The following is a 27,481-nucleotide window of genomic DNA, read 5'->3' as shown; positions in this document are numbered from 1 at the left end:
TAATTTAGAGAACAGAAACGTTAAGGTCAAGATCTAGGGAAGCGGAGCAGACCAAGACCAGAATATAATGTGTGTCCTGCGGCAAGAGTAAAACTTGACTCGCGCCTCAAAACCTTTGGAAAGTCAAACCTCTAAATTCATGCTTTTGAAGAGCAAACATAAAATACGTTTGGCATGAGAGACTTTTTTGGGGTTACATTTGAACTGTATGTTGAACTAGGCAAACAAATTGAAAGGTTTCCAATGTCTAAAAACATCAAAGTTGAAGGTCTTACAATGTCTAAAATGCTTTTTATAAAATAATTATACAATAGATGTATGTACATTGACTTCTTAATTACATGGTTTATAGAAAAACAATTATAAACATATGTTTTTTTTGAAAATTGTGTGTTCTGTGCTGGAAAAAACTGTGGTTACATTTACAGCTGCTTAAACTTAAAGTGAAAATTCTGTCATCATTTACTCATCCTCTTGTCATTTCAAACCTGTATGACTTTCTTTCTTCCATAGAACACAAAAGAAGATATTTTGAAGAATGTCGTTAACCGGCACCCATTCACTTGCGTTGCTTTTGTGTCCATACAACGGAAGGAATAGGTGCCGTCGCTGTTCGGTTACCAACTTTCTTCAGAAGAAAGAAAGTGATACAGGTTTGAACGACAAGAGAGTGAGTAAATGATGACAGATTTTTTCATTTTTGGGTGAACTATCACTTTAAGAACTCTTTTGCATGTCCCAGCAAAGTGTGTTTGTTGTTCTATTGTTTTTTTCTCTTTTCTGTCTGAGAGAAAGCATGAGAAAGATTTGGGGGAATAAGTAACAAATATAGGCTGAGAGTTGACACAATTAGCATTTACAAACAGACTAATCAACTACTTTGCAACTGTGATCTTTTTCAGTAATATGTAAAACATAGCCCTGTCTCATCTGTATGCGAAAAGCCTGTCATTTTATATTACATACATTATATTTTTAAGAAACATATGCTGTGATGTCATTTATTTGTTTCACTTGCTTTCATTGTTTCTCTCTGCATTCAAATCAAATCACTTTTATTGTCACATCACTTGTGGTGAGTGAAAGTCTAGGGTGCATACTCCATGTAAAGTACACTGTAAACCCAAATGTTCAAAATAATCAAACAGATTAAGTAATGTAAACTTAATTTTATTAAAAAAAGTTCTACTTACTTAAATATTTTAAGTTCGTGAAACACTTTTTTACTTTTGAGTAAAGTATAATGATTATTTTTGATTTAACTTGACTAAAACTCAAAAACATTATTTGCTCCTTACTTAATTTAAACATGTTAATTCAACAATTGGTCAAGAAGGATTTCCAATTCCCAGCATGCTTTGTGTCAGACTGCAGAGTAAATTAAAAAAAATATGATTATTTTATGTTTTTAGTAAAGTTAAAGACTTGGTTAGAGTTTAATGTTCACTTCTCTTAGATATTTAGAAGAGTTTGACATATTTTTCAGTTTTGTGGTTAGCATTGTTTAGAAGAGTGGTGCATGTGCCTAGTCTCTGCGAAGCTACATTTCACCATGTGTTATGTTACCAGTGAGCATTAACTGTGCTAATGCCATTTCTGAGATCAGTCTCTTCTTGCTCATTTTGGATTGCATAAGTTAAGGTGTTTGATTTATGCATATTAAGACCAAGGAATATGCAAAATAAAGAAACCGAAATAATTTAGTTTAGTTAACTTAAAAATGCAATTTTGGTACTTATTTAAGTTCTGTCTACTTAATTTCATAAAAAGGATAAATTAAATATTTAAGTCGCACTAACTAAGATTTGTTAAGTACTTTAACTTAACAGTAATCTCTCTAAAAACTCTAAAACTCAATAATCTAAAACTCATAGAATGCAGTTGGACAGACAACTGTCTGACAAACAACTGTTGCCTGTCCAAGCATTCTACTTTTTCCTGAAAGGAATGGGTTATTATGGGCAAACACAAGATGATGGTAAATGTGTTCTGAATTTCAGTGTCAATTAAGGCTATTATACTGTCAATTGTGCCTCTAAAGTTTAGACCGGAAAAAGCTGACTGCAGCATTATATGAATGCCACCTGCCCATCAATGAGAGAGTGTAATGACTTTTAAAAATGAATATCAGACATCTGCAGCACAGGAATCCAAAGACTCTTTATCTGGAAGGAATTCCAACTTGAAGTCTCGTCTCTAGCTCTCATTCATGGTGATGGTAGCTTTGTCTGGCATTCTCTACATCTTGAAGAATTTAAAACAGGCCACTTCAGGCCAGCACTTCACATGGGCAAAACATGTTTTGAAGTGTTTGTCTCTTATAAATACATTTTCCCGTGAAAAGTTGCATCTGAGTAGAATTCCACTATGGTCTACCTGCCATCACAAGTTTTGGTTACATTTTTGAAGTATTATTATAGCCATACACAAATGTGCAGTGTAGTAGAATGTCATTTCTGTAAGTTTGCATTAAATAAAAAATACAAATCTTTTAAATATTACCGAAATGTAAAGGTAAAAATACCAACAGTTGCAATATTAATCATCAACATCATTCATCATCATAATGATCAAAAATGAAATATGGGTAACGATGTGCAAATAGTCCTTATCTAGTCCTAGCACTGCAATTGTCAAGAAAGGATGCAGGATGATAATCCAGTATGATGATGTGACTTTCTTCTCCAGTGGATGATGTGACTTTCTTCTCCAGTGACTATATTTCCATGTTGCATGATGTGTAGGTACACCTAGCTCTGAGTTTTCGGGGAACTGTTTAAAACTTTTGAAGCACGCACCAAAATAATGGGTGGGTCTTCCAAAACCGCTGCTTTTCCCGTGTTAATTTCGCTTTCCTCACGGGTCAGATTTAGTCCACATGTCCAACCCTCTAAAAGACTTTAGCTCTACGGGGAACAAACGGGTTTCCTTTTTTTCATGAGAGCCCGTTTACCTTCAGTCTGTCTACTGGGCGGAGGGAGTGAGGAGTTTGTTCACGAAGAAACCTATTGATTTTTTCGCTCATGGCAATTCAGAAAACGTAAATCACAATAATCTGGATTGTGAAAGGGAACGAATTTTTAAAGTAAAACGCGCGTTTTATTGACACAGTTGAGGGCGCCGGTCATGGATAAGGAAAGGTGGTCCACGAGATGGAAAACGAAAAAGTGGCTCAGGAACTCCGCTATCACCGCTATGATCAGTCTAACCTTTGTCCTGCAGACGGCACATGTGAGAGCAGGTATGTAAAATGTGTTAAAAAACGACAAAAGAGCATCGTCGCCAGCTTTCATTGATGTCAGCCTTCAATACACCTTGTTAATGTAAAGTGGGCTTAAAATATTGGTGCGCTTCTCAGTGTCGAAATATCATAACAAATGAATAGCATATATTGGATGTGTCTCAAAACCTACTGATGCGCCTATCTAATCAGCATTTGGAGCACTTTCCCAAATTCAGAATATGGTCTGTAGGTAGGCATCCCATCAAGTTTTGAGGCACAGAGTATTACAGAGTAATTGTTTAGGAAATAGCTTAAATATTCTGTCAGCACATTCCATCGTTTTTTAATATCAGTCAACTGATGTTAATGAAAATATTTTTTATAATATTGTATTTTTTTGGTTAAGTTTTGTGTAGGCTACACCAACTTCACCAAAGTTCTGTTTTCCTAATGTGCACATTTGTATCAATAGTCTTTTCTAACAATTAGTTAGTTAGTGTTCAGTTACATTATCACACGGAAATTTGAGATTTTTACGTATATTAATCAAATTTGAGGTCAGATCCTAAAATCTACAGTAGGCCTAATTAAACAAATACCCCAACAGTTCATCACAGTTACGGTCAAACGACATTCTGTATAATAACTGTTACATTAGGCTATATGTGACCCTCTGGTGAAGGCGTGAGACATCATTCTGCTTACCATGAAAACTGCACTACCTTACAAGTACCAGTGGGGCACTCTAGTGCACAGAGTTAGATTAGGAATTTTTATTGCTCAGGCAGAGAGAGAGAGAGAGAGAGAGAGAGAGAGAGAGAGAGAGAGAGAGAGAGCAAAATACATTTCAATGCCAATTTATCTGGTCAAGTGTTAAAGTGCCACATATATTTAAAGTCTTTTTCAAAGTCCATCTTCATAGGTCCACACCTTGCTTTGCATCCATCGTTTAAATGTTAGATCAACAGCAACATTTTATGAATAAAAGTATATAGTGATTTAAGAACAAGCCAAAATTCAGCCATGATGCACTTCTGACTTGTAAAAAACTAGCTAATTGTTTTTACGCATGCTTGTCTTATGTTTGTCCGATTAAACTAAGCAAGAACAATCAAACAGAACAATCAGTGAGGTGAAGTGGGAACATTTTCCTTTGTGTTTTTTTTTCGAGAAGGCCTTTTTATATGTAACATGCAGATAATGTATTTAGCACATTGCACTTTACCATGTCATAGCTGGGGGATAGGTGTTCGGTTTAAATGTTTTAGTTTAATATTCTGACTGCCTGAAAGCTACCTGGCCCTGATTTCTTTCGCAAGTCATATAAGATCTCCTACATCACGTGAGATATTGGCCACGCCTGCTGGGAAATCCAATGATGAAAAGGTTGTTTAGTGGCACATGGTGGTGTTGAACTGATGACATTCATACACAAGGGCTGGACCTTTTTCTGCATTTGTTGTTAATGGGAAAGAATAGAGAGACATTTTATTTAGGCTATTCATTCATTGATTACCTCTTTTGTTACAATTTCTGTTGACTGACTGGTGCTTTGCTAGTGCATCTCCAGTATTTGGACACCACACCAGAATGATTCAGAAGAAAGGAGCGGCACCATGGTCGCAAACCCCTGCGGGACACTAAGTCTGTTATTCTGCTAGAATCTTGTCATATTTTGTTGTCTGGTTATTATTTGCTGCCTGGAAATTTAATAAGAAAGTTTATCAAAAATAATCAGCACTTTTACATTATGTTAAAGTGCATTATAACAATATGTGCTTATTTGCTGCCTTCATGGTTTTGTGATACTGACTGATTTTTTTAAAGGAGTCATATTGCACGGCTAAACAAATATTATTGTTTGTTTTAGATGTAACGCATGTATACACCATTTAAAGTTTAAAAAACATTGTATTTTCCACATACCGTGCATGTTTGTATCTCCTCTTTGCCCCGCCTCTCTGAAATGCGCTGATTTTTTACAAAGCTCATGGCTCTGAAAAGTGAGGTGTGCTATGATTGGCCTGTTAACCAGTGTGTAGTGATTGGTTGAATACGGCAAGCGTGTGACGGAAATGTAACGCCTCTTACCATATTCGGAACATCAGGTTCCAAAGCAATTGTACTGACAGACGATACAATGAGATTTACAATTACGCCCACCTTAACTATGTGTAGATTTTGGCAAATCATGTTACGAAGTTACGTAGATTCGCCGGGGTGTGGTTACACGAGGCGTTTCAGGCAAGTCTGGGTGAGCATTCTCTTTTAGATAGAATGCATCTTTTGTTCCCACACTTTCATTTGTGCAATTTTACGTGTCTAATACATGCATGGGCAACTTATAACACACCAAAAACACAGAAAAACACGTACTTCCGCCATATGACCCCTTTAAGAGCTTCTGTGAGAGGGGGGTCCTGTGCCTTCCAATTCCACATCTGGAATATATGAGGCATTTACGTATGCACTATGCAGTAATGCTGAGAGGCATTCTGACGAGCACAAAGAGACCTTTAGTTTAAAGTTTAGACAAGAAAAAACAGTAGCACAGCATTCTGGAAGAGGCTCATAAGAGTTATAGACTATTACTTTCTGTTTTACTAGTTTGGATGCCTTTTCCCTTTCTCATTTAGAATGATAACACAGAGAGCTGCTCTTTTTTTGTCAATGGGGGTTACACTGAATGGAAACTCTTCAGAGACTGTTTTCTCAAAGCTACATTAAGAGCTCACCGCATCATTACGCTCACAAGCATGCACATACATGTAGACGCAGTAAAGCTTTACTGCATTCAGCTGTTATAATCTTATCAAGAAAAAGTTTTCCTGGCATTCTGTTTCAGACTTTCTGTAGTATACATCTAGATACATTGTTTAACAGATTCATACACTTTACAGAAAATCTATGCTGGTAAATTAAATCAGAATCAGAATCAGAATCAGAAAGAGCTTTATTGCCAAGTAGTTTGCACATACAAGGATTTTGTTTTGGTGACAGAAGCATCCAGAACACAGAAACAGCAACAACAGTACACAGAGACCATAACACAATAGAATACAGTACACAATGATTTAAATAAGGGCCTATGGGTATAAAAAATTAAGAAATACAATACAATAAACATAAGATAAAGATATAGAGAGTGTAAAGCTATGTATGTATGTAAATATGTACAAGTAAAAAATAAGAATAGACTATTGTAGTACAAGGTATGTGCTATATACAGCAGAATGAATGAAATATAATTTACAGAAAAAAGTTGTATAAATTTAAAGTTTTTAATCTTAATTATAGCAAATGTTTCATACTTTATTTTAATACGATAGAAGTTAGACTTTTCTGAAAGTGGTGCCATTCAGACACCATAATGTGTTTTGCATGCTCACTAAACCTAAAAAAGCACCACCCTTCAGCTCCTGGCCACATATGCGGCACAGAAACTACCAAATCAGCACTTCTCACAGGCTTCTGCCATATGGCTAAAGACAATAATGACAAAAAGATCTGTCAAGTTGTACTTACATACATTTTCAGATTGGGCTTTTTATGCTAAATATATTGCAGGATATGTGAGGATTTGAATCAGTAAGACCTTTTGTGGCTTTGATGACCAAATGTCTGTGTGGTAACAATTGCAGCTCTTTTATAATGTTCTTACTGGTTTATTGTGCCTTATAACACACACTGTTATGGGGCAAAAGTATAAAAAAAGACTTCGAAGTATAATTCTTCTAAAGTATTTTCCCAGGCCTAGTATTGTGGGATATGATGGAAAGTGAGCTCTTTTGTGACGTCAAACCATATGAAAATAAAAACCCTGTTGAAAACTCAAGAAATCCATTCAATTGCTGAAAAGTCCAAAGAGAGTGAGTAATGAGTCTTAACTGCAAGTCATTCTTGGATGCATGGTTTATTATTTTTAGGGCTTTGAAAAAGATACTTCCTGTCTGCTGCCTGACCAGCAGACAAATATGTTCAGTTGACCTGACGTTGATGTTTTTGTATAGTCTCTGGTGGTGGGGGTAGTCAGACATTTTTTATTTTTTGTGCGAGTCATCTACTGAGCCTCTGTTGCTGTTCCTTTATCTCCTGAGATTCAGTGACCAATCTCTAGGCTTCGGTATTAGTTCCCACTGTCCAACCGTCTTTGCGTTCATGGTGGTGATGACGAACAGCTGCGTCTCAGGGAGAGAGTTTCGACAGTGATGTATATAAGTAGCCCAGGTGATACTTCAAAAATCCCTACACCCTGTGTATCTTCTCATTCATCAGTCTGGAGTGACTGAGAACTTTGCTTTTCAAACAGTACCAAAGATGAAGCTTTAAAGGCTGAAGTAGTGCAATAAATCAGTGTGATACAGTCCACTTTACAGTACAAGACTCTAAATCAGCATCATATTGTAAATCTCTCAGCCTGTTCAAGAATTAGCTTATACTTGTTAAGGATCATTAGAAATGGGTCATTTGTGGGGTGCAGGGTGAGAAAAACAGAACACGTTATAGGACATTGGTGGGATCAACATGATTGCTCCTAAATGGAGCTCAGTGGAATTAAGCGGCTTGTAAAACCCGGAGCTGTCATATCTATAGAGGAGCAATGCGACTTTTAAATCCTGAAATGTTTGGCTTTGTGGATGAGCCCACGTGCAGGGGGGCAATTATCACACTTGGATACTTCACATCTTTACTATGGTGCTGCTCAGGTTTCACATAATAGAGCAATTGTTTCATTGACTGTTATACAGTACAGCAGACATACAATTGCAGGGAATTAGGTAGTGTATGGTAAAACCGTCAGTCAGCATTAGCATTGTTGCGAAATGACATCTCTCAGGAAAACAGGGAGATTTTATTTTATTGGTCTATGTTCAAATGAAAGGACAGCAAAATCTGCCTCATAAACGCCATCATTTTTTGGTGCTTTATATAGACCTAACACAGTGCAACTGAGGTAATCACTCAAGGCAAAATAAAGACAAGTAAGCCCTATTGCATTAGAGAGGTCTACTTCAGGTTAACAATATGCTGTTATGGCTCCCAGTTTTCAAACTTTATACTGTAATACAATTACATAACAACCCAATGGTACTTGGAAGGAATTTGGAAAAGTCTGGATATTTTCTGGAAATGTACACTTTTATACTGTACATGGGTGATTATATAATGGTATACATAACTACATTAAAGGCTTATTACAATAACAATATATAAGGAAAAAACGTTGCAATACCACAATTTTGTAACCAATAACACAGCAAGCAAAAAGAGCAATTATAAAAGACAAGTAAACAGTAAATAAACAAGAACGCGTTTATGGTACCAACAGAAGCAATACAACAAAGATACAGATTAAGTTTCAAGTATTTATTATCATAAAGCGTTGAAATAAAATAATAACCATATTGTAATAAAATGTAAAATAAATCTTTATAGCCTAATTGCAATATATACCTTTTTATTAAAGCTACATAAATCAAAAGTAAAGGTAAGAAAAATGTGAGTGTGAAAATGGCTTCTTTTTGTTGGTTGAACAACAATATGGACAGCAGTCTACCTTGTCGCCCACATCCCACTGATCAATATAAATAACTGGATAGAACGCTGAACCAACTGGAGGAGGTGATATTATTTTTTTTTTTTTTTTAAGTTTAACCCTTTATAAATTGAAGAAAAACAAAAAAAAGTGTTGAAACACACAAAATATTAGATGTAATTGTTAGATCACCAGTGAACAGAAATATGTTTAATTGATTCCTTTCTACCCCCTTACTGTGCTAAACAAGTACTTTTTATCATTTTCATTATTATTATTTTTCATTTAAATTTATGATTTACATTTTTTTTCTGTGTATTATGTTTACAAATGTATTGATATACATAATATTGAAATGCATCCCTTGTACTATTTTCAATATAAATGTTTATAATAATAACAATTTTTAAAAAAGGAAGCGTTCGCGCCGCCATGTTGGTGTGCCCAACTGACAGGGGGCATTATTGACTTACAGTCAAAATAAAGATCTAAAATAACCCGTTTTAAAGCGTACCATGCACATGATTCGTTTTTAGTTTACATGTATGCTTAAAATAATTGTTCATTGTTTTTCCAATGTTAATATTATTTTGAGCACAAAAGCCATCTATAGACATCTTTAACGTGAGTGTGTATTGCATACAGTTTTGTTGTTATGTCAGGTATAAATGTTTAGAAATAAAACTTCATGACTTTAAGAACATACACAGTCTATATTGATCCATATTTAGAATGAGTACATTTGTCATATGTTAGTGTCTCGTCCATCTGAAAAATGGGGACTGGTAAGGGACTGTTTTGGCGTTAATATGTGATAACTCCCTATTAATTCAATAGAATGTTTGGGCATACCAACATGAAGGAGTGGTGGCTTCATTGTAATGACGTCATGAGAAATCCATTTATATAGATCAGTGCCACATCCCCATAAGATTTTTATCTCTGTTTACCTTCGCTTAAGACATAACCGAATTAGGGTTGTCACGGTACCATAAACATGTCTTACGATACTATACCAGCTGAAGTATCTCGATACCAAGTAGTATCACGATGCTGTGCCATATAATTCAAATCTATACAAAAAACACAGATTTACATGAAACATTTGTATTTACTATAGTAAACTGTATTATACTTTGCACTAGAATATGTTGTTGTATTAACTGTAGTAATTGGATAAATTGTAGCAAATACATTTACATTTAGTCATTTGTAAATACTATAAATACTGTAGTATACTTAAATATTTACTCTGATAAGACTCAAAAACACTAGTATCTATGAGTTTTAGTAGTTTACTGTAGTAAATACTAAAGTACACTAGATCATTTTTCACGTAGGAACTAATTCAAATGTTGGACAAATTTAATTGATACAGCAGTCTTTATAAAGGGAAATATTAGGCTTACTTTAAATGCAGAACTAAAACGGCCAGTAGGTGGCGTCAATTTTCCACTGAGTTAGTGAATCATTTAACCAACTCGTTCAAATCGCCAATTTGAATCATTAACTCGTCCGAGACATTCAAAACACACATTCATTTTGGAGATAAACACCGCAAAAAGGCAGATGTAAGTGTTGAAATAAATATAATGCGCATATGCAACATTAACTACGATACTACCGTTTCAAAAATAGAGAGGCATCGCCGGTATTTTGAAGCTTTAGCATCGCGATGCTACCGCAGCACCGGTACACCGTGCAACCCTAACCCGAATACGTTTACAGTATTCTTCAATACTGGCATTTTTTTTACTCAATGTACTGTATACAGTATGACGTTCAGGAATGTTCCCAATTTAACGTGAGCACACTCTTCATGGAGCATTCACACGCAGAAGTGATGACGAAGCTGTCACCTGCTTGTGTGGCTCTCTCTCGCTGTTTACATCTGGTTTATCCAAACACTTAACAGTATCGCGCGTTCATTTCTTCGCCGTTCTCATGTATCAACTTTAATCAGTCCTGCCAAGACATGCTATGAAGGTGAATTAGTGGCTAAAATAGTTGCAAGTGCAAAGTAAGATATGTAAAATTGTGGCCATTAGTGTGTTTCGCGAAGAAATATTTTGAAGAAATAATCATGTAAGTTTTATTTCATCTTGCGTTTTGCATTCTCTTATATTTTGATAATATTACTCAAGTTGCTTGCGCAAGGGAAACGTGGGTCACTCGTGTCTTGTAACCAATCTGACGTAAGAGTTTTGTTTACTGGCTGATCTAATTGGTTTATCATCATGCCAGTCAGCTCTTCCTGCGACTCAACATTATTCACTTTGTCAAGTTAAATTAATTATGTTTGTATCCATTCTTTGAAAAATAGTTGACAATAGCCACATTTAGTGTTACATCAGTCATTTGCATCCAAATTAATGCTAGCTGTTAAATGCAATAAACTATTCGACATGACTGTAATATTATTTTGGCTTGTGGTGAAGATAATGATGTGTATTTGCTCACCTTTGAAATTACAAACTGACAAACGCCTTGATGTTCCCAACATTCTACCCCACAGCTGAATCAGTGGATGTGCTCAAGGTCTTAGATTTTAAAAGTTCACCTGAAGGAATAAAGAAAACACAAGGCTTCTGCACCATCCGGAGAGGATCCAAACCAGATGTTGCCTACCGAGTGGACAAACGGGCTCAACTCAGTACCCCGACCAAACAGCTTTTCCCAGGTGACTATGCATGTATTGTGGTAAATCTTGTTCTCTCATCACTACTTACACTTAGAGCAACGGTTCAGCATTGACAAGGTCATAAATCAACTCCAAAGGATCCGAGAATGTGACATTTGAAGTGTTTTCTTATGTCTCTTTGAAATGCATCCAACAGGAAATGCATAATGTTGCTGGATCGTCTCAGTTCAACTCATTTGGACTGTTTAGTGCTGGAAGTCTGATGTCCAGACTTTGATGAGGGAAATTAAGCCACATTTATTGTTTTAGGAAACAATCCATTAAGAGAGACACAAAGCTTTCTGATAGTGTTTGCATTGCATTGACTACTGTTTTGATAAGTGTGTCGCTTATTAATTTATGTACAACTTGTAAAACCAATATAGTACGAAAAACTGCTGCTAATAAGGGCTTGGAAAGATTTAGCTATGTGACATAAATTTGTAAGTTGTGTGTAAGTAGACGCTGAACTGTTACATGTTGATTACAGTTACCACCAATAACTCTTAATAAATCCAATAAATCTAAATTGTAAATTGTTTGGTTTTAGTACTAGAAATGATTTTTACTAGAAAAAAAGGTTGGCAGAAAAACCATTAGTGACTTAAGTACCGCAGAGATGACGTATTTTGGTATGCAAACCCCGGAAACGAGTTAGCATTTTAGCACTTCCATTTGGAAGTTTTTGGAAAATTGGCAGAAATAAGATCTGTGGTTAACAAAACCTCCAAATGTTTTCACGTTTAATCTGTGACATAAAACACACCAGTTATAACCCGTGATTTTCCAAATCTTTGTGTCTTAAAAATGGTGGTTTCTAATAAGTTGCTAAAAGCGACTGCATCCTTCGGTGGGGACGTTAGACGTCTTCGCTCATAAAAATCTCACAAATAATGCTCTCTAAAAATGTGAATGTGGATTCATTCCCGGAGTAATTACTTACCAAGAAAAACATTTTTAATGAAGTTTGAAAAAGTTGTCAGAGGCTTGATGGTGGTGACATCGACTGTAAAGTAGTATTTATATCCTCATGTTAGCTTTTTACTTCTGCCGATTGTATTTAGGTTACAAAAGTAACAAATGTTGTGTTAATTTGTAAAGATTATCTTGATAGACGTGTAAACATCACAAACCTTTGTTAATCACAGACCTTATTTTTTTGCGATCTTCCCAAAGTCTATGGGAAAAATGCATAGGCTTTCGGTCGAGGGAACCAGTGCGGCGCTAACTTCCGGTTTGGCCCACAAAAATACATCATCTCTGTGGTACTCTATGAAAATCAGTCTATAGTTTAAACTTCAGTTCCATTCCAGTGCTTGTGCATCACGTTTAATTGTATTTTGTTGTTTAATCTGACACCATTTAAAGTTAATGTGGCAATAGAAAAGGCAAATTGTTTCATGGTTAATCCATCCCATACAAAGGCTGTTACGATGGATTGTACTGTAGTCTTCGCTCATCTCATGAAAAGCAAAACAAGTTTATGAATCACCAACAACAGCTGATTTTTAACCACAATGCCTTTTCTGTGTCTTCAGGAGGAGTGTTCCCTCAGGATTTCTCCATCCTTATGACCATCAAGCCAAAAGTGGGAGTGCAGTCCTTCCTGTTGTCGATATACAACGAGCAGGGCATCCAGCAGTTGGGTGTGGAGGTGGGCCGCGCTCCGGTCTTTCTGTATGAGGATCAGCATGGGAAACCAGCTCCTGAGGATTACCCCCTGTTCCATGCCATTAACCTCGCAGATGGAAAGCAAGTTGACTCTATTACATATGTTCTTCATCTGTGTATAATTTAAGGTTTTTGTTTAGATTGCTAACTTGAAGCTTAATTTTGGCCCTGTTACCTCTCATTTTAAGATGCGTCTTGGGTGATTTGATCACAAGATAAAAAATTAAAGCCTGTGTTTTGACAGATGCGTAGATGCTGTCCAGGACGCACCAGTGTTTGTACTACAAATGCAATTTGGTCACATACATTTATAAAAACCTCCTACTGCGGATTAAATGATTAGATCACAAAACATTTCAGACCTTGTTGCACCTGTATGGCATAAGTCGCTTTAGAGACAGATGTTCGCGCTATCATTTTTTGTTGGTCCAATATTTAGAACAAGCTTTGATTTGTATCAAATGGCTCTTGAATATATTTGGGTTGGTTTCATAATTTGCTTACATGTAATTTAAAGCAGGAAAATAGTGTACTGGGTTTAATCATTTGCATCATAAAATAGTCTCTGTAATCATATGTATACATGATGCTCAAATGAAATTGAACAATGTGGTCACTTAGCCATGTAACCATTGTAGCTAAGCAAAACATTTTTTTAAATCAAAGAGAGAATGACAGTAAGCGTCTGTGTTTTTGATTACCAATAAGACTTTTTTTAATTGAAGAAAACAAATATTTCATAACCTGGCTTGTGCAATATTTGTAATTGATTCAGTATGACAGGCAGTATTGAGTAAAACGTTTTTTGAAAAGGCATGAACAATTCTGTTGGTGCATTTCTTTTTAAGAAATCTTGTTTAGGAACAACCTATTCAACCAAGCCAAAATGGCAACCACTTAATGGTAGTGTCTCTCAATGTAAAGAACCAAACATATGTTTTAGATATGTTACCATGGTCTGTAATATGCACTGGCATCAAAAGGTCTGAGGGCGCTAGTGTAAATACATATTTTTTGTTGCATTTTCTTATTTAATCAGCCACAATTTAACGTAACAATTGAGCTGAAAAATACTGTACATGACTTACAAAATTACTTTTGCCTTAATGACATGCACTCGAACTGGCATCATCTTCATAAATTTGTGGAGCGCAAAACCTACAAATATTACCAAGATTTTAGAATTTTCCACCTGAATAAGTATTAAAAAGTTTTAACTATTTCTTTCTTTTAAAATGCTTTTTATTTTATATTTTAAAATAGTAGTTTATTTTCAGGTATAAATTAGATTTTAGATTGCAGGTTTTCAATGTTTACTCATGCATTTAAACTCCACTATATTTGAACAAATCACAATTGTCATGTATTCTTCTTATTATTGATCCCCAACAGATGGCACCGTGTGGCTATTAGCATAGAGAAAAAGACTGTCACTATGATTGTGGACTGTAAGAAGAAGATCACTAAACCACTCAACAGAAATGACCACGCAATCATTAACACCAATGGCATCGCTGTCTTCGGTACCAGAATCCTGGATGAGGATGTTTTTGAGGCAAGTAGATCGTGTTTTTTTATATAAAGCTGCTGGTTTATACACTATATAGGCAAATGCATTGGGACGCCTGCCCGAACTCTTGCTATAAAATTAGAAGCACATTTTTCTAGAATATCATTATATGCTGTAGCATTAAGATTTTTCCTAGAAACCTAGAATTAGAGATTTAAATTAAATGACAGCATTGAAATGACATTCATTTTATGGAGGCTATTTTACACAGTGTTTACTCAGAATATAGTAAACAGAAGTTCTTTATTTGGCATTTTTTTGCGGCTCACACAATAGTAACAGTTGCCTTTTTTTATTGGCAATAAATACATTCTACAGTCCGTTCTACAGTAGCAATTGGTTTTATCATAGCTAAGCTGCATGCTCTTTTGTGGCTGACTGTCTAACAGACTGGCATAACATATCCTTTTAGTCAGCACGGTATGGCTTAATCTATGAAGGAAGCTGCAGACTGTTTTGATGTATTGCCCTGTCAGATAGTGTTTCACTTACAAATGATAGGGCATGTCAGTGGGTTTATTTACCCGTTAATCACTAATAGATACTGAATACTTAAGCTTACTTAAGCTTTTCAAGAGTAAAAATCTAAGGAGTTCAGTATGGACTGCCTACTGTGATATTCATGTGGATGCTGTATGTATACTCTGAATTGACAGACAATTCAGAGTATATATAAGCATCCACATGAATATCACAGTACTTTAACGTAGCATACTACACAAAGCTATAAATAAAACCTTAAGTATTCCATTCACAAACTTCTTTTTGCCATTTTAAATAAATACAGCAGTCTTACGTAATGTTGCATGGCCGATTGTGAGACAATATCTGCAGAGTTTGTCTTTGATGTCAGCTGAAGGAATGTTGTCTTATAAGAACAGCATGCTAAGATTTAGACTCCAGGTTGGAGATGTCAGAGAGCAGAGGAATCTTTTGAAATTCGTTTCCCATTTCTTCCCCTTTTCTTCCTGCTGCAGTGCTAGTAAGTCAGAGAAGTTGGGCTTGCAAAATATACAACCTGAAAAGGAAATCTGCCATACTTAATGGGCTCATTTTCAACACTCACTTAACTTTTCAATCCCAATTCTTCCACATCCCCTGCATGAATGCCTCTAATGTTGGGCACTATGTCAAAATATTGTTGCCCAATGATAAACACAGATGTTTCAATTAGGAGAACTGTTTTTCATACTTGATGTGATTACGATGAAAGCGCTGATCTGACAAAAGCCTTGGTAATGAGATTTAGCGCTGTGTAATAAACGTTTTATGTGTTTTGTTTTGCTTTTATGTCAAATAACACACACAGATACTGTTGGAGTGTATTAGGATGTGTAACACAAAATATGAGCACTTGTGAAAACAGTAGATTAAATTGGTGCATGATACATAAAGAATTATTCTATATAAAGAACAATGCAGTTTGGTGGATGACCTACCTGGTAGCATTTATATTTGCATCTGATAGAAAATCATTTTAATGGTTCCGTCAAAAATGTTTTCCAAATGTCAATCTGGATGAATGACTGGCATAGATCTTTATTATGCTGAATTTGAAGGATCAAGGATGATTTTTTTCTGTTTAGCACTGCCAAGAAGAAATGATTTTGTTTACTTGGTGTATTTGAGATTCATTTTGTCTTTCCTTTAGCTAGCTGTATTTCATAGTGGTGACTCACGTTATGATTTTTTTCTATTGAAATCCTCAGACTTAATGACTATGGTTTATCAAACCTGTGTCTGCAATTGTAATAATAGGATTTGTGCTTATATGGAGGGTTTATAAAATTACAATGGGGGTACAGACGCAGATTATGTATTCAGGATACATTTACAATACACAGTCACTTTTAATTATGTAATGAGCAGACATTCAGCACTCAACGCATGGTAAAATAACTCTAACTCTGACCACTGCAGGCCCCCCAGATGTCTTTAATGCAGTAATGACATAATATGTGTTTGTTGTCGTTTAATTTAATTTGTGGCTTTGATGTTCCACGCTTTCCTTTGAGTGTTTGCACATACTTTTGCTGGATCATGTTTAGGTGGAGTTTGTTTAATCTGTGTGAGAGCAAAAGGTAACAACTTACTGTACACAAACATGGCAAGCAAAGGTTTTCCGGATTTTAAAGTAACATCAGGGAATTCAGGCATTCATGGTTTTGGGATAATGCAGAGGGAAATTCAGAGAGAAATGTTGACGAATGCCACTAAGTTTCCCATATATTTCAGTTTTGATGCTTTTGTAAAATAATTATATATACACAAAATCTTGTTTCTAAATGTCCATTTTGGTAAGATTCACATTGTCTGCTCATTTCATTTCTTTTTTCCTCCAAGTTGTTTTCCACTCTCGGCCAAGGTAGTAGCCAGGTTTAGCAAGCCCATCAGACTTGTCCTGTGAGATTTGGCACAGATCAGAGAATCGCTGGCAAGAAGTCCAAAATGTCACTATCATTCTAAATTGGTGCTCCTTCAAGGATTTGTGTTGGACTTTGTACGGGTGGAAAAATCAAGTTGAATCATTTTGATTAAGTGCAGAACAATCAGGCTGTTTCATTCTGGCTTGAGATTCTTAAGAAATATGAAAATCTATTTGTATAAATCATTGTCTTATGTCAAAACTGTAGGTGAGGTTTTTCTATGCTCATTTGTCCATGGCATCCGTGACACTCACTTACAGAACCCACTGCAGCTTTTCAAACATCATGTCAAATCATCAGTCACAAGCAACCTGAGACACATACACTTTTCAGCTTTTGCATGCCAGATCAAATGCTCTATAGTTTAAAAAGTGTCTGTTTTACAGAGAGAGAAAACTGTCATGACCATCTCCCTTATCACATCACTTTTAGTTAGTTGCACAGCTTTCAACTAAAAATTGATTGGTATTAAGTAGATGTGGGAATGCTATTCTAATTAGTGCTTTTTAGCTTTGAAGGTCTCCAGGTTCCTGCAGTGTTGGTCACTTGAAGACTTTTTTTACTGATGGTTGCCCTGACATTATTGGTGGGCTCAATTTCTTGAAATTTTGAACAACTTTATATTATTATGACAAGGAATTCGTTATTCTGAAATTAGGCTATATTTTACTCACCCTCAAGCCTTCTTCTTTTAAGCGAACATAATCAGAGTTTTATTGAATAATATCCTGGCTCTTCCCAGCTTGGTAATGGCACTGGATAGAGACCCAGTTTTTGAAGCTCCAAAAAGTGCATATATCCGTCATACATGTAATACAAAGTACATACAAAACTCCATGGTTACACATCCAGGGTTAAAACATGTCTCATGACACAAAACGATATATTTGTGAGCAAAAACGATTACTATTTTGAGCTAATTTAGTCACGTTTTGTGAAACAGAAAGGTTCTTCAGGTGTTAAAGGTTCTTTAAGGAAACCAAAAGGTTCTTCTATGGCATCGAAGAACCGTTTGAAGCACCTTTTTCATAAGAGTGCATTACAAAGCCAGGAACAGCCAGGATTTGGATTATTATTATTATTATTACTTCAAATGTGTTCGCCAGAAGAAGACATGTACACCTAGGATGGCACGAGGGTGAGTGAATATTGCAAAAATGTCATTCTAGGGTGAACTGTTCCTTTAAGGGACGATTTGTATCTATACACTGCAGTCATTTTTCAGTCCGTTGTAGAAAAGCCAACAATTCCAAACGCGGTTTTCCACACATCATTTTTTACTGTGGGTCTCTAACAATAATGTCTCAAATCTTTTGCCGACTACCTATCTTTTGCTCAACTACAGTATCACCCAGGAATCATACTACATTATGTGCACTATAATGTCTATATTCAGTTGCTGATCATTTGCAAGAAGTTTTTGTACGCTTTGTCACATCACTATACACACCCTCAATGCATCATCAACGATCACCTTGAATGACTTGTGGTCTCTTCTGTGTGTGAACAGCTCTTAAGACTGATGGAAACTACAGTATGCACCTCATGAAGGAGCATCTGTGTTTGCAGCCTTTGTAGATAGCATAAGCAGGTGTGAACTTGGAACTTGCGACTGAGGGGAAAATATGATCCGTGTGTGCCTGTCCAAGGCTTTCCAGCTGTTTAAGAGATATTGCATCCACATCATTCTTTGTGTTGAAAGTCACATGAAGTACTTACAATAATAGTTTTCTCTCAATAATCCATGATGATAACTTAAAAAGAAGCTGTGATTTTTCAGGATTGTCCAGTAGAGCTTCATTTATCTTCTAATAAGTCTGAAAATATGGTTTATTTATGTTTATGCTGGTTTGATTCTGGTATGCAAAGCCAAGGTTTTCATGTTATCTGGTAAAGTTTTCCATCATTGTCTTTTAGTGAAGTTGGTTTACAAAGTTGGTTAATCAACAGTACAGTTGTTAAATAGCTTGGATGAGGCATCCCATGGTGAAGCCATGGGATGCCATAATACAACATATGCTGGTGGGGGTTTTTCAGATCATGTTTGAAAAGTGATTGTGGAATAGCATGTGTGCTGCTAGCTAGGTCATCTAGATATGAGAACTCATCTTGATTTTGCTCATTCTAAAACTTCATAGTTACCTATTTTTTTTAAACCGAGCATCTACCTAAAGATCAATTTCTTATTGTTTCTGCTGTTTTGATATCCATGTGTTTAGAAAGTGTTGTGTATAACTTCACTTTAATGTGATCAAATCCCCCTCTTTCACCTTACAGACGACAGACCTCCTTTGGACATTCTAGACCAGTGGTTCTTAACTCCGGCCCACGAGATCCATTTTCCTGCCGAGTTTAGCCCCAACTCTGATAAAACAACTGAAGAAGCTAACCATCGTCTTCAGGAACAGACGCGTTCAGCTTAATGCAGGGTTGCGCAGATTGTTTGGCATATTGCATTAAAGTACCGCGAGAGCGTTTTAAATGCACGGAGCAGTCTGCACTTGAATCACTCTCATGGTACTTTAATGTCATACGCCGATAGATTTCATCATATAAGCTTTAGTTTCCCCAAAGATGTTACGTTGTAACACCCCTGGTCTTTCTCACTTATTATCTCTCTGTATGCTCCCCCCGACTGGCCTCCTCCTCTGTCCCACTCACTGCTGGGAAACATATTTTACTATTTAACAGTTCCCAGTGGAGTGATATGGTAACATTGGAGGCTGCTTCAGGACTCTGTAGCGGCTGCTGTTTGGAGGATTGCTATGGAATGGCAAGCGCACTGGGCATATTAATGTTTAAACCATTATTCGAAGTTGTCTTCGAACGCTAGTGTCCTGAATGAAAGTGTGCGTGGAATCTGTCTGCCCTTGTTTAATAATAAGCGTTTACCCAGACATCACCGCATAGGACGTCTGCATGTAATGAAAATGTGAAATATGATCTTTATAGTGCATTAAACACAGTGTTTTCGGCTTTTGACGATCAGTTTGAGCAATTTTCGAAGAATTTGCATTTTCCATGATAAATGTTTTCTCTGCTTTATCCTCTGTTCAAGCCTCCTGCTGACTATCTGTAGGGTAAAGTGTCAGGGGAGATATCTGCTGCCTTGAGGTCTAGGAAATATGTCTGTTCAAGATTATAGGTTGAAATGTATGTTTAAGGGAAAGTGTGTTTTCACTTTTGCATTTCACCTAAATTCTGCATGAGCAAATAAAAAGTATACTTATTATATAAGTACGAATATTCCACGCGGGCCTTCAAAAATTGATTATGCAAACATTGATTATACTGTATTCAGGACCTGAACTTTAATACATTGTTAATTCTAAAAACCTCAAGGTCCATCTTCTGGTCTATTTTCCTGCGGCAGGTCAGAAGAATATCTATGGTCCCTACGTTATTATTATGCAGTGCTGACAGGGATAACAACATACGTTTAGGATGCCTTCGTTCTGGTAGAGTCTCAGTGGACACATAATGAACCAAGCTTTCAGATTTTTTTTATCACATGGTGTCTCATACAGCAGGATGGGGCATTAACACCAGTGGTGATGAAACTGGTTGGATATCATTTACAGACACTGGTTGGATTTCACAGACAAAGAGTGAATGAGTTGGCTTTTGCTGTAGATGAAAATCCCTTTGAGGGCTTTTACTCTAGCCGTTTTTCCATTACAGCTTTGCTTTATTAAAGGGGCCATGCAACGGTGTTTCATGCATTCTGACTTATTTACAATGTTAAACATGCTGGCTTCTCATGCTTAACATGGTCAACTTGTCAAAAAACGAGTTGGACGTATGACGTAGTATTTCTGTGCTCTATACACTCCCCCAGCGTTCGTATAGGTTTCGGAAAGTTTTTTTCGAACATGAAAATCTGTTTCGTAATAACGTTTCTTAGTCCCTTATTGGGCAATTCTTCCGGAAAAGAACGCCCACGGCAAGGCGAAAGAAATAGCCCTCCCACTCATCAACTGACGAGCGAGGAAGACCCGCTTACCATCAAGACTGGCTGTGCTGCGTCAAGATTGGCTGCGCTGTGGGCCTGCAGCTGCAGCTTGTTATACTCTTGCGATAGAGTGAGAAGTCGATGTGTGTTTGTTTGTTCACGGCATTTCAGTGATGGATGTTATATAAATGTATGGATATAGGTGGATATAACACTGGATTTGGAGATCATTTGAAACTGATAGATGGCGCGGTCCCAATGCTAAAAGATACCAGACATGAACATAAGTCATATGTCTGTGTTTTGTTGGCAATCGGTGTGTACGTGCGTAATGTAAACAACACAAACTTATAGTGAATCAATAGTTATGCAGGGATAATGTTTGGCGATGATGTATTGTATGCTAGTGATTTAGTTCCTCCCCCCACATACCCCCAGGAGGTCGTATTTTTCCAGAATAATCGTACAGCTGTGTCTATCTTTTATAAATGTGATCAAACTAAATACTCTTCAAAGATACGAAGTATGCAATTCTACTCTATAAATACTCAAGATTAATATGAGATTGGCAGAAACTGCGTGTGTTAGAGCAAATTTAATTCATGTAAAGTTAAACAAAGTGAAAACCCTCAATTCAAAAGCTTTATCTGTAAAATGTTGATAGTAGAATATATACATATATAAAGTATAGTAGTGCTTTTGCTGACATAATATTAGTGTGTTAAATTTAAAGATCATTTTTGTAGTTTCTTGTAAATCATCTAAATGCGATTTCAGTACCCCAGCCCCTTTGACAAAGACATCGGATTCAAAGATACCTTTGGTGTTGCTTTGCTAAAAAAATCTATATTTTACCTGATAAATTCAGAGCTGATAAATTCATGAAATATTTTTTTTCAATACCTTTCTAATAGAAAGTCTTGTGCAGGAGATTACGTTCAAGTGATCTGGTGTTTATTATTAACACAGCGGGGCACAAGAATGCTACAGATGGCAATGGTAATTATTATATATATCAATATATTGTAATTATAATTACAAGAAGAATAAATGCCCTTAACCTTCCTAGATTAAATAAGATATACTGTTTGAATGGTTATTTATTAGATTTTTTACTGTTTTTGTCTAGATTTTCTTCCATTTTACTTCTAGTTTCCATTTCACATGCTCTAAGATACCGATCCAATAGAGCATGTATAACTTATACGTTTATATGTAACGCACGCAAGGAAAACAAAATCAGAACAAGTAAATGGTGAGGATTTGGATTCTGATCTGCTGTTGGAAAGTTTTGGCTTCTTCAATATTTTCTGAAATTAGGTCGCTGTAAATGGACTTTTTCTCCTTGAATAGTTTTCTGTTATGAATCAACATAATATGCAGCAGTCCTTGTAGGTCTATCCCAATGGATGCTGAACTATTCAAAGTCGATATATCTCTCCCTCTCACTGCTCAGTATAAACCCCTGATAGTACTGTATGTTATCTGGATTCTCAGTAGTAAGTAAGAGGTGCCAAACAGTAAGAATAACATCTCTAATCCAGTGATAGAAAGTCACTGGATGGGGCTCAGTAGGAATGAGGAGGTAGAAACGGTAGTGTGTGTTTTGACTTGTGTAGCGGGTCAGCACTATTTCATATTCATTTAAGTAGGTCAGATGTGTGTGATGGATTTGCCTGAAAGATGTTTATGGTCCGTACAGCTATGTTTACTCATTTGGTAATTGGCGTTGAAAATTGTATTTACTAACAAATGTGGCTCTTGAATTCTCCTGTACAGCAGGAATGGTTTATGTCTGTACAGCCAGGTAACCTTATGTAGGGTTTGTATCATGTTTCTGGGAAAGCATCTTTTAATTTAAACTGGTACAGTATTTTGGGAGACCCACACTGTTTTCATCCTCTAAAAGTATTCAGTTTTACTGTCTGGTTTCATCCAGTTCAAAATTGTTCTTGCTCCTCCACCCAGACAATTGACCAGGAGTCAAGTCAGCTCTTTGACAGGAATTTTGTCTCAACTTTCTGACTCCTTTTTCTGTTGTTTTTTATATATTACTTGAGAAAGATTGATAGCCCTAACAAAAATGATTGACAGTAAAAAAGTACATAAAAAGTCTAATGGCAAACACAGTGCCGGTAATGTAACAAAACAGCATGGCGCTACCAATGACAAAATTTTGTGTGAGCGTACTCTGAGCATCAGCCAAATCTCAGTCAATGCTTATCAACGTGTGTTGGTACCTAAATGTGAGATGTTTGTTGTACAGAGAGTTGTCAGAGCTCCTAACCGTAAATGTGGATTTATTGGTCATGCTAGCAGGAAGTGTCCTTTTGTCTTCCAGTGCTAAAGCTCATACAGATGTAGACTCTAATTTAGTATAGTCTGCATGCTAGTATTCTCCCCCTGACCACCCTGATTGGCTCGACTTTTACACATCAATCAAAACCTAGAAATAATAATTTAGGATTTTATTTATCCCCTTTTACCAGTTATATTTACCAGTTTTAAAGGTGTCATAAAATGGGCTTGTTTATTGTTTTACACTGTTGTATGAGGTCTACTTATGACGTGTACGTGGTTTTTTACATTCAAAAACATCAAAATCAATAAGTGATAGGCTATTTTCTACCCGGTTTTTGAGGCCGGCTCGACAAACGTTCGGTTTTAATGGGCGTGCCGCATTGAAGACTTGGAAGTAAACGCCCACTGCTATGATTGGATAGTAGTTTGCATAGTAAACTTAGTTGGAGCCTTCTGTGAATTTGGTTAGAGACGTACGTTAGGTTACACATTCGCCCTATTCACATGGGATTAGTATTATCTGGGGACCTCGTGTGATATATAAATTAATTATATAAGATTTTACTCAAATTTACTTACCGGGACTTATTTCCCGGATGTGATGGCAAGGCTTTGCGTATAGTTTGTATAGCCTATAGTTGTATGGTGTTTAATAATATCCGTACCTGTAAGCATTTGAGACCAGTGATTGTGAACCGGACAGAAGATCACCGCGATCGCGGGTCTCAAATGTTACGAGAGTTTCCATGATAAATAAACAAATGGGAGACTCCCGGTAATTTATGGATATGACCCAGCACCCGAAATAATACCAAAACACTTCAAAACAGCCTCCATTATTCGCAAACGGTTGATAAAACCTTGAAAAATTATATATGAGCCTGCCAAATCACAGAGATGCCGATTCGTAAGGGACTAATATTATCACAGGACCTCAGTGTTCGTCAAAATATGGTAGGTAATTTGTGGGGGAATTATTACAAATTACAGACATGGCCGATTTGCACGGGATTAAGATCACAGACAACCTCTGCAATTATTACAAATGACTAGAGGTCCCCAGGTTATACTAATCCCATGCGAATAGGGCTCAGGGCATATCAAGCGATCTCTAACAAAGCAATAGTGACGCATAGTACAAAAATGTTGTACTCACATAAGATTGCTGCTCCTTTTCTATCGGATCCAATATTGACGGCACAGCACTGCTTTTTAATTTTAGTCTCTCTGCAAATCCAGTGTCGACCTGTGCCTTGTTCACAAAGGAATCTGCGGTAATTTTTTACCCATGTGAGCTGGAATGTCTTTAAAAATAAACTTCAGCCACGCATTACTAATGTCTGAATCCGAAGGATGGTTATGCAGCGACTGTGTTCTTCCACAACCAGGCACTGACTGCAAAATATTTTACGATCTTTAACGGCATGTTTATTGCTTGCTCGCTCTATCTGGTTCCGCGCAACTTGTATTACTTCAGTACTGTCATGCGCGAACCAGTGGGCGGGGCTAGAGAAGTAGTCGTGGTTATTCTTCTGTGGAGGCGGTGTTCAACCTATCAATGACGTCATAGATAAGTGCATTCCAGGACCTGGCGTTCGCTGGGCCTGGTGTCAATAACAGTTGTAATTTCAGTAACATGGGCATTTTCAGTTCTGACACTTACAGGATGTTTGCTTGAATACGATTCCCACTTATATAACAAAAGCACGGGTTAAAATTGATGTCTTAATTCATTGCTCCTTTAAGACGTTATGTCTGGGTTTGCATGTCCAGGTCAGCAAAGGTCATCTGAGGTATTCTGTGGTTGCTACTGCACTAGTTTACATTCTCACCAATTCCTGCTTCAAAATTCCTCAGGTTTGCATAGGGCGGCTGTTTGGACTTTGTGTCGAGGTGGGAGCGGGGGTCTTATTTCCTTCTCCAACATTTTCATGAAAAACAGACAGTCTCAGATATTTCACATAAGCGGGCGCTGATTATTTTTCTTGCCATTCCTCAGTCGCTGGAGCAGGGCCGGTCTGTGAAATGTGACTCACGGTGGAGCACAATAGTGCTTTTTGAATGGGATACAGATTACCGCCCGTCCCGACTCCCGACGTACACGCGCAGCAATGCTTGCGTTTCAGAATGCTTTCGCTCTTCCCTGTTTTTTCAGCTGAGCAGCTCGTCTGCCCTCTTCCTGTCTGTGAGTGGGTTTGTGAGCCTGGGAATGCGTCTCGCAGCAGCACGGGGGTTTAGCACTCAATTCCCTGAGGCTGCTGCCGATGTTATCGCACATAGCTCTCCGTGGCACACAGACACATGCTTGTTTGATTTAGTCCAATATCAAGAGGTTTCCGTGTCTTTGTGGTGATGCAGCTGTTTATTGTTATGTGGAGAATTAGGAATGGTTTTGTTGTGTTTAAGTTTTTTTTTAATATGAGCTTTTCTCAACGATTCTATTGGAATTAATGAATAAGAAAATCTGTTCTGTTTCTGCAACTGATAAATAAACATTCCTTTCTATTTAAAAAAACAAGCAAAATCAGACTATTGGCCAAGTAAGTTGTGCTCACAAGGAATTTGCCAACAACAATTGGGTGCTTTTGCGGTGACATTGGACAGCATGTACAATATGTGACGCTATCTGGGAAAACCCATCACAGGGTGAAATTTTACATTTTACAGGTTTCGATACCATATAAAAGCTGGTTTCAAGTCCTTTTCGAATCTGATTTTATTTCTTTCATACCTTGTATGTAACAAAAAGTTATGGAGTTAGTCGACTGATCGCTTTGATTTTCAGAAAAAAAATTCAGGGAAAACTCATAGTGCTCCAAACGGCTAGCTCTGCCATCTCACAATAACGTTGTATGTGCATTTATACACCTTCATTCTGCATGTTATTTTGTTTACTTTGATCTGTCTGATCGTGAACTGTCTTTGTAAAAGAGAGAGAAAGCTATGGGCCTCTATCGGGCAAAAACATAAAAATCAGCTTGCCACTAAAAGTCAATATTTGTGCAATTTGCCAATATATTTTCAGAGATGATTGACAAGATGTTACATAATAATTTAATGAAACCAAATTTTTGGATATTCCTGAAAACGTCCCAGTGCGACATCCGATGGGTTTTCCCAGATTGCATTACATACACGAGCAATACACAATGTAGTCATAGAATGTACAAAAAAGCACAATATGAATGTGCTTGATGTGAATGTAAAATATGTAATAAACATTTGTTAAATGTTTCTTGACTAAAATTGATTTCATTAGAATCCACAGCTACATTTGAAAGATCAGATTCTAACACCAAATGGTGTTTAAGCATCTACCACCAGTGGCTTACTGGCCTGTACTAAATAGCCAAACAAACAGTTTGCAATGCCGTTTTGAAATGACACACTGCACCTTCACAGTATATGTATCTGGAATATTTGTGATGATAAATGCCTGTTATTGTGTGCATTTTATTCAGGGTGACATCCAGCAGCTCCTTTTGGTGGCGGACCCCCGTGCCGCCTACGACTACTGTGAACACTACAGCCCTGACTGCGAAACTCCCCACAAGGACACACCACAGGCTCAGGAACCCGAGGAGGAGGTGAGCCCAGACGAGCATGTGTGTGTGATGATGATGATAAATTGATGTGTCTGATTATATATTTATGGATTATACAACTACCTACACTGTCTTTCTGGGATTTTCTTAGTTCAGGTCCCAGAAATGATGCTAAATCAAAATGATAAATCAGCATTAAGGATTAAGTACAATGTTATGGTGCAAACCTGAGCTGAAGGTCTGTAAAGCGGTCTGTATTTCATTTATTATGATTCTAGACCAGTGTTTCCCAACCATGTCAGCTGAGAGTATTCACTAGTATACACAGCTTGTGTGAGAGAAGTAAAGCTGTTGTTTTTTTTAAACGTTCTTTTAAAATGCTTTAAAACTTAAAAGAGTTTTTTTTAACAATTAAAAATGATTTAATTCCCAAAATCTTTCAACGCTGTTATTTTCTTAAAGGTTCCCTGAGGTATATGTGCCCCTGGTTGGGAATCACTGATCCAGGGCGATTAAACTCTCCTGGTAATCTCACATTGAAATATAGTGCGGTTTGTCTGGATTTTGATATTTCATC

The 27,481-nt window shown here is 36.8% G+C and overlaps 1 protein-coding gene across 1 annotated transcript in view; it reads left to right on the top strand.

Moving 5' to 3' along the window:
• Positions 1-2,899: 2,899 nt before the first annotated feature.
• Positions 2,900-27,481, top strand: part of col11a1b (collagen, type XI, alpha 1b) — a 76,501-nt gene continuing 51,919 nt past the window's right edge. Inside the window, exons 1-5 of the mRNA XM_057334854.1 lie at positions 2,900-3,241; positions 11,275-11,439; positions 12,978-13,191; positions 14,503-14,665; positions 26,821-26,946. Of these exons, the coding sequence (XP_057190837.1) occupies positions 3,127-3,241; positions 11,275-11,439; positions 12,978-13,191; positions 14,503-14,665; positions 26,821-26,946 (783 nt within the window). The 5' untranslated portion in view covers positions 2,900-3,126. The remainder of the gene's footprint in view (positions 3,242-11,274; positions 11,440-12,977; positions 13,192-14,502; positions 14,666-26,820; positions 26,947-27,481) is intronic.

Source organism: Triplophysa rosa, linkage group LG5, assembly GCF_024868665.1.
Source record: "Triplophysa rosa linkage group LG5, Trosa_1v2, whole genome shotgun sequence".
NCBI classification, from domain to species: Eukaryota; Metazoa; Chordata; class Actinopteri; order Cypriniformes; family Nemacheilidae; genus Triplophysa; species Triplophysa rosa.
Note: the sequence above shows the minus strand (reverse complement) of the source record. Positions and strands in the feature narration are given on the sequence as shown.